Consider the following 8,560-nt stretch of genomic DNA (forward strand, 5'->3'; position numbering starts at 1 on the left):
GGCATTGAAGAAAGAAAGAAGAAAGAAAATATTTTAACATCCACGATAGTGAAAGATAGCATATAGTGATGTCAAGGTCTAAACATATATAGATCACTATGTGCACTTTAAAAACTAATAAAAAATTAGAAATAGAAATAATGGGAAATTTTGAAAAAATTTCACATTTTAATTTCACTTTTGCTTTTATTTTGACAAATTTTAAATAAATAAGTTCAGAATAATAATTTTTTTATTTATCTATTAGATAAGAATTTTGGACGAATAAGTTTTGAAACCAAAGGCCTTGTTAGATTTAAGTTTTGAGGGAAAAGAAAGTGTGGGTATTATTTTTTGGTGAAGTGCATCTTTGAAGCTATTATATTATGTAGAGTTATTAGAAATTGTTGAAAATTTAAAATGAATTAGAAAGGAAATCATTATTATTAGAGGAAAGAAAGTATATATATCCAAATATTTAAGATGTATATTATCGATTTTTTATAGTGTTGTATATCTGAATTTGAACTTGGTAACTATGTTAGATTGAGATTCCAACCCAAATGTAAAGAAAGACAACAATTGTTCCCACCACACAACCTACACTTACTTAACAACATCAAATAATCAATTACTTCCAAGAAACGCCCCCTTCAAATTTAACAAAGTATTACATTGTGAAATTATGTTACATATATTTAATTTACAAAATGGATTATTTTATCTTTCATCTTTATTAAATGTATAGTTAATTAATAAATGCAAATGTTTATAGATGAATAAGTACATATATTGTATTTAGAATGATAACAATAAATGAGAGTACAATTTTTTATTTAGTTTTTATCACAAAATTCATTTTAAATTTGTTTTTTTTAATCAAATCAAAAATATAATTAATTTTCTAAAATATAATTAGTATTTAAAATTAAATTACATTATTTTTAAGATTTATTTTAATTTTAGATTTACTAAACCCCAAGAAATGAATTTTTTTGAAATTTTTGAAATACAAATCTTATGGGATAAGTAAATAAAATCACTTATATTAAAACTGGAAAAAAAATAATCTAAAAACCATCCTACTTAAAAAAAAGACACTATCGTTTTTTCAAAATTGTTGTTATATCTGTAGATTTCACTTTTATAAATGAAAAAGCTGCCCATAGTTGGTCCATATTTATAATTATTAGTTTGGTATAGGAAGACACTATTTTTTTTCAAAATTGTTGTTATATCTGTAGATTTCACTTTTATAAATGAAAAAGCTGCCCATAGTTGGTCCATATTTGCTATCCCCGTGGTTAGCAGTGGCGACAGCTTAAGCTATGTCCCGAGTTCGAATGGGTCCGGCCATGCTCACAAAACCCAACAAGCGGTACTTAATAGTACCCAACAATTTTCTGCATCTGCCATGATTTTAGGATTATTTTAAAGTGGATTTATTTCTGCATCTGCCATGATTTTAGGATTATTTTAAAGTGGATTTATTTCTCAAAATATAAGTTCTTTAGATGGTATTTGGTTTCGAAGTGGATTTATTTCTCAAAATATGTTTTCTTTACAAGTTCTTTTGATGGTATTTGGTTTAGTTTATATTTATGCAGTTTTAAATGAGTTACTCTATCTGCTATGATTTTAGGATTATTTCGAAGTGGATTTATTTTTTAAAATATAAGCTTTTTCTATAAGTCAAACGAGTGATTTTGATTTTTTAATAGAATATTAAAAAAAAAAACATTTTAATGTGTATTGTAAGTTATTTTAATTTTTAATAGCAGTTGTTATTTTTTTAATTCGCAAAATGTTGAATTTTATTTATAAATAAAAAATTTCAAGCATTTCGAGGGATCAAATTATTTTAAAAGAGGGTTTGCACTTTCATAGATTTGAACTTTCTTATTTGTAATAGTATATGGAAGAAAGAGCCATATAAAAATAAGGTATTTGTGATTAATTAGGCGCTTAACTATTAAAACAATAATTATCAACGTATTATAGTTCATCATGTTAATAACAAGGCTTTGAACTTGGGTGGGGAAGATAATAGTGATTTTACCCAACTAGGTGAGATAACCTTAATTGAAATTTTTTTTAATATATACGTGTGTGTGCGCGCGCCATGTGTCAACTCCATACTAAACATAAAAGGAATTATACCATCTTAAGCAACACACTAATAAAATGTTTTAACCATAATTTTTTTTTTTCATTTGATTTATGTTATATATATACATAGTCTCTATCGTTATAAATAAATAGATATTTACATTAATTAATTTTTTTGTTATTAATCTTCTTCTTCTTTTGTAAATTTGGCATTGGTGAGGCAACATCATGGTCATGTCCAAAAATAACACCTAAATGGGGTAGAGAATTGAACACATCTAGGAGTGTCTTAACAAGGCACTTGAATCTAAGACCATGTGGACTTTATTGATCTTTTATAAAGTGTTACATGAAAACTCCATAATATTAACCATTGAAGGAATTACAATGAAATTAAAGACACTTATCTTAAACAACACACTAACAAAATGTTCTAACCATCATAATTTTTTAAATTTTCATTTGTTTTTTAGCTGAGAGGCTCATTCTACAACCTCGTATGCTCATTCTACAACCCAGTATGATGTGTAACATTGTCTGTCGGTCATCAAAGTTGAAATTTTAGTAATGTAGGGCCAAATAATAAAAAAATAAATTAATAAACTATACAAAATATTTAAATAATATCGATTCATAAAAAAATTGCACATGAAGAAATTGGATCCCTCTCTACTCATGTTAGATCCGTATTTAAGATGGATCTATGTTAGTATATAATATAATCCCTCTCTCTATCTATACACATACCTCTTTCATCTCGAGTAATATACTAATAAAAGAACCTTTTTTTTTATTTTTATTTGCTTTATATAATATGTACTTTATGTTTACTTTGAATCTTTTATGTTACTAATATATATATATATAGATATAGATATATATATATATATATATATATATATATATATATATATATATATTAAAATGTTACATGTAAACTCCATACTAAACATTGAAGAAATGACCAAATATCTCTAGTACATTGAATTAGAAAACGTCCATCAATGGAATAAAAAAACTTCTATCTCTATGTATATAGATATATTTGATATTGAAATATTTTGAAAAGCAAGAAAACTTTCAGTAAAAATCACATCATTGGAGCTTTAACGACGCGTTTCGAACCATCCAATGTGGTTCATCATTAGGACAAGATGAAGAACCAGATCCTGACATCAACTTAAATAGATGAAGATAACAAAATTTAGTCGTTATAATATTTTTTTCCACAGAAAAAAAGCCGAACTTTCTATTATAAATAGAATGTTACAAAGTAAATGCAAAGCATTACATAACGACTTGAATTTCGCCAAGAAGGGAGAAAAGAAGTCGCGCCTGGAAGGTAAAACAACCCTGAAGAGCGGATGAGCTCCAGTTACAGCTGCCCATTAAGAGGCACAACACGCCTCCAACTGAGGGACCAAACCTCCGGGAAATGAATCGCACAGAGAGGAGAGTTACACGATGTGGCCGAGAGACCAGAAAAAGAGAACAGCATTCAGCGCCCCCGATGTAGATCGAAAAACAAAGAGGGTACAACACGGCCCAGACTTCCTATAGAGAAGGAAAACAGCCCAGGGGCCCTGGCGAAAACTGTAAAAAAGAAGAAGTATATACAGAAGGAAAAATATGTACATGAACACAACCAGCCCATTTTCTTCCTCCAGAACAGACCAAGACCCCGAATCATGATCAACCCCCTCTTTTGAAAGCCGGTCAGCTTCGAAATTTCTTTCCCGATAGATATGACTAAGAGAGATCTCCGAGAAACGACCTTTTAGGCGAAGGACTTCTCTAAGCAGAGGGAGCAAGGTGAAGTTCCTGCATTGATGAGACCCGTTAAACCATTTTACAGCGTTCATTGAATCCCCAAAGATCTGGACGTCTCTCACATTCCTAAGAATAAGCCAACAGAGAAGGGAGTGCAGAGCTTTCAATTCGGCAAAGTTATTGGAGCCCTGTCCAAGACCGACAGAAGCTTTTACAACCTTAACCTCTGATAAATGAATGATCAACCCAGCCCCACAGCGTCCATTAATATCTGAGGCACCGTCAAAATAAGCCCACGGCATTGAATATCTAATAATTTCTTGGCGTACAACTCTGGTGGGAGGAGGGTCCAGAGGAACAGGGATACTTTCGAAAATAGCAGCTCCTTCAACGGCAAGGCGACCAATCGGGAAAACAGAGTCCTTGAAAATAGCTTGATTCCTTGCAAGCCAGGTCCCCCAGGTAACGATCAGAGGAATTGATCTCTCTCTGTTGTTTGTGGCTTCATTCCACCACTTCTGCCAAGCTTCCAAGAGCCCCTGCCCTTCCCATCTGAAAGGAATTTTTAGAAGCCTTAACGTTTCGGCCCAAAGGCTGGAGTTAAAAGGGCAGAAAAGGAAAAGGTGCTGAGCAGACTCTACACTATCTTTACAGAGCGGGCACCATCCAAGACCAATCCTACCTCTTTTTTGGAGAAAATCCCACGTAGGGACTTTCTGGAGCAAAACACACCAGAAGAACAATCTCGATTTGGCTGGCCCTTTTAGTTTCCAGAGCGGTTTAAACCACCAATCCGGAATCTCCCATCCTTTTTGAGACATCATCCATTTGTAGCCCATCTTTGGGGAATATAGCCCATTCTGGGCAAAGACCCATCTGAGTTCATCCGGGGAGTCAGAGAGCCTGACTGAGGAATTGAGGAGGTCCCTTCTGAACTGATCCCATTCCTCCTGCCATTCTTCCTCCAAATGTAAATCTCTTCCCTGAATCCATCCTTGACTCCAAATGGATGAAGCCCGAGGATCAGCGACCTGATTTAGAGTGTATAGCCCTCTGTCTTTTAAAGCTGAAACCAAGCCCTGAGAAAGGGAGAAAATCTCAGTACAACCTATCCAAGGATCTCTACCCAGCCTGACCTGAGTTCCATCCCCCACACTCCAAGCCAAACCCTTCTCTATAATTGTGACAGAGGCGACCACAGCTTTCCAGACCACCGAGGAGTTTTTGCAAGTCTTTTGTGGCAATCTGATCCAATCTAGAGTTGTTAGCGGATCAATATATTTTCTTTTAGAAACAGAAGTCCACAGATTCTCCGAAGAAATGAGCCTCCAGCTAAGCTTTGCTGCAAGAGATTTGGAGAAGCATTCAAGATTTTTTATGCCCCAACCTCCCCACTCTTTGGGGCGAGCCACTTTATCCCAAGCAATCCAAGGGGTAACTTTCTCCGTCTTGGACCCCGCCCACAGGAATCTGCTGCATAGTTTGTCGATTGAGGATAAGATTCCTTTGGGAACCCAAGTCAGACTAGCCCAATACACTGGGATTGCCATCAGAACAGATTTGATTAACACTAGCCTTCCTGCCCTGGACAACCACTTGAAACTCCAGTGTTTCAGCTTGGATTCAATTTTTACAAGTATCCATTTCCAGTCTTTTATCCTGTAATTGTCAGGCTTCAAATAGAACCCCAAATATTTAAAGGCATCCTCCATCGATTTGACTTCGAAATTTAGAACCAGCTCCACTCTGCGAACAAGCTCTCTGGGCATACCAGCACAGGTGAGAGTGGATTTTCTCTCATTAATGCATAGACCTGTAGCCTTCAGGAAAAGGTCCAAAAGCTTCTTTAGCGTCCTGCAGTCCTCTAGACTTCCGTTGCTGAACAGGAGAATATCATCCACGAAAAGGAGGTGGGTGACCCACATGTTTACCGCCACTTCAATGCCTTTGAGAGTCCCTTGTCTTTTAGCATCCTGAATCATAAGGCTGATGCCGTCTGCTGCCAGCAAAAACAGAAGTGGAGAGAGCGGACAGCCTTGACGTAGGCCACGCTCGGGACTAAAAAAACTAGAGGCCGCTCCGTTGATCAGCACGGCTATGGAAGAAGAGGAAACACAACTCATCACCCATCTCACAAAATCATACCTAAAACCCAGATGAGTTAGCAGAAGCCTGAGATACAGCCAGCTGATCCTGTCATAAGCCTTTGACAGATCGATTTTCACCACGACCCCTTTTTTTTCCCAATTTTTAGACTATGAAGAGTTTCTTGCGCAACTCCGACGGCTTCATGAATTTGTCTGCCGTCTAGGAATCCAAACTGCTCTGGAGAAATATTTCTAGAGAGGACTGGTTTAAGCCTAGAGGCGATAACTTTTGCAATAATTTTATAAACGCAGGTGCACAATGATATAGGCCTGAATTCATCATAAGAAACCGGAAGATCCGATTTGGGAATAAGGGCCAGAAAAGTGGCATTGAAAGGATTTGGAATTGTACCTGTACGCCTGGAATCTTCAACAACTGCCACTAGCTCGTCTCCAATGAATTCAAAAAAGTGTTGGAAAAATTCGACGGTCCAGCCATCCGGGCCTGGACTTTTGTCCTTTTGCATTGACTTGAGAATGTCTTCAACCTCCTCCTTTGTAACAGGCACCATTATAGAATCGTTTCCTTCCTCCTCTATGAACCTTGGGAAGAACTGCGCAACTCTTATAACCTCTGCAATAGAAATTTCCTCTGTCGCTTTGTACAAATTCTTAAAGAAATCTACCCCTAAGGAGGCCAGATCTTCGAAAGAGCGCGCCTGTTCACCATTGTCTTTCTTCATTTCCCAGATAGTATTGGAGTTTTTCCTCCCTCTTGCATAATTCTGAAAAAACTTGGTGTTGTCGTCCCCCGCCTGCAACCAGATCGCTCTACTTTTTAAACGCCAGCTTTCCTCTTTTTGATGAAGGATCCTCCTCCTTTCTCTCTCCAACTCTTGTAATCTATCCCGAGCTTCAGCTGTTCCATAACCATTTCCACCTGGATCTTCCAAGAGCGCAATCTCAGAATTGACAGTTTCCAGCATTGCTTCATCCTTCAGTTTCTTTTGAAGGGCCCATTGTTTAGAGGCGGCCTTCATCCTTTTTAGATTATCCATAAGATTTTGACTGCGGCTCTCATCTTCACTGAATGCATCTTTCTTCCAAGTGTTGTGGAATAAACTGATATAAGTTGCATCCAAAAGCCAAGAGGCATTAAATTTGAAAGGGGTGCTCGGTTTGGTGAAAGCCCCTTTCACTTCCAGAAAGACTGGGAAATGATCCGATAGACCGCCTTCCCCAACCCAATGTCTATAAGCCTGTAAATTTTCTGCCATCGATTCACCAAGCAGAAATCGATCTAGTTTCTTTCCCACCCATTCTTCTGCAATTCTACGATTCCTCCATGACGGGCGCATCTTGAGTAGAGGGACATCCACCATGTGCGAAGAGGCCAGTTTATTTTGAAAAAAATCAGTGAGGGGATCAGCCCTGGCTCTGACCCCCCACGATTCTGACATCCCCAAAGAAAAATTAAAATCTCCCCCAACTATAAGATTTGGGTGCGACAGAAAAGACTTTGCAAAGAAAGCGTTCCAGAAGTTCTCCCGATCCAAGACTGGACCATAAACATTTAGAATATGAAAAGGGATGCAGAGTTCATTGGAATAAAGTTCCACTGCCAAAACATTTTCCGATCCCCAAGAGGAGATCTCCCGAAGGACCTTTGCGTTGAAACCCAGAGCCACTCCTCCTGAATGACCATTTGCATCAATAGCGTGGAAGGTCCAACCCGGAAAGAGCTTGATGAGCCATCCTGTAACTTCTTCCCCCTTCCCTAGCGTTTCTTGAATCAGAATAATGTCAGGTTTGTTGGTCCTGACCAGTTCCTTCAGAGCTAGCTTTTTGGGTAGACTAGCTAAACCCCTGCTGTTGTAGGATAAAATGATCATCGGGAAACCTCTGGGGGTGTCCGCTTTGCTCTAAGCACCCCTGGCAGGGACATCTGTTTCCCACCAGCAATATCAATGACAACCTTCAACTGTGCCTTCGTCAGATTTGATTTCCTTCCTCTTGTCTTCCTCGGTCCTGTTGACACCATGTCCAAATCCAGGCCTCCCACAACAAGCCCTTTCCCTTTTCTGGATGCCAATGATCTGAGATTGTAGGGGGGATCAGGACTCCAAACGCTGGAAGGAAAAAGTAAGGCAGCATCCGTGGGACTAGAAGTCAGCTTTGGTGAGGGTGGAATAGCCATAATAACACTGTCTGAAGTGACTAGGCCCTTCCTCAGGAGCGACAGATCATCCACGAGCTGCCTGAGGGGGCCAGACTCATCACAACATGATTGAGATAAATCAAAAGAAGAGCATATGGAAAAAGGAGGGTATAAAAGCGGGCTAGCCTGGGCCACCCCTGCCATTTCAGAAACTGCTGCGGTTCCCATGAGAGACATCGGAGTTGAGACAGACTCACTTGCTAAGACCCCAGGCTGTTCCTGTTCAGCTTCCTTCACTTGCTCCGGACCCGACCCCTGGACTTCTGCCTGTAGACCGCTCTCCTGTAATGGAGCCCCTTCTTTCTGGGAAGACAACCACTGATTAACCTCCAGATTTTTTCCTTTTCTCTTTTGTCTTCGACGGCGCCTGTGACCTAGAGGACACTCCCGAGCCAGA

At 38.2% G+C, this 8,560-nt stretch overlaps 1 protein-coding gene across 1 annotated transcript; it reads right to left on the reverse strand.

Annotated features, from left to right (window-relative positions):
• Positions 1 to 3,545: 3,545 nt before the first annotated feature.
• On the reverse strand, positions 3,546 to 5,981 carry LOC149157015 (uncharacterized). Its single transcript, XM_089444942.1, has one exon. The coding sequence runs from the start codon at positions 5,979 to 5,981 to the stop codon at positions 3,546 to 3,548; it is 2,436 nt and encodes an 811-aa protein (XP_089301068.1).
• Positions 5,982 to 8,560: the final 2,579 nt, after the last annotated feature.

The sequence above is a fragment of the Pinus tabuliformis genome, chromosome 9, assembly GCF_031772625.1.
Source record: "Pinus tabuliformis cultivar Carrire ecotype Pingquan chromosome 9, CPIR1, whole genome shotgun sequence".
NCBI classification, from domain to species: domain Eukaryota; kingdom Viridiplantae; phylum Streptophyta; class Pinopsida; order Pinales; family Pinaceae; genus Pinus; species Pinus tabuliformis.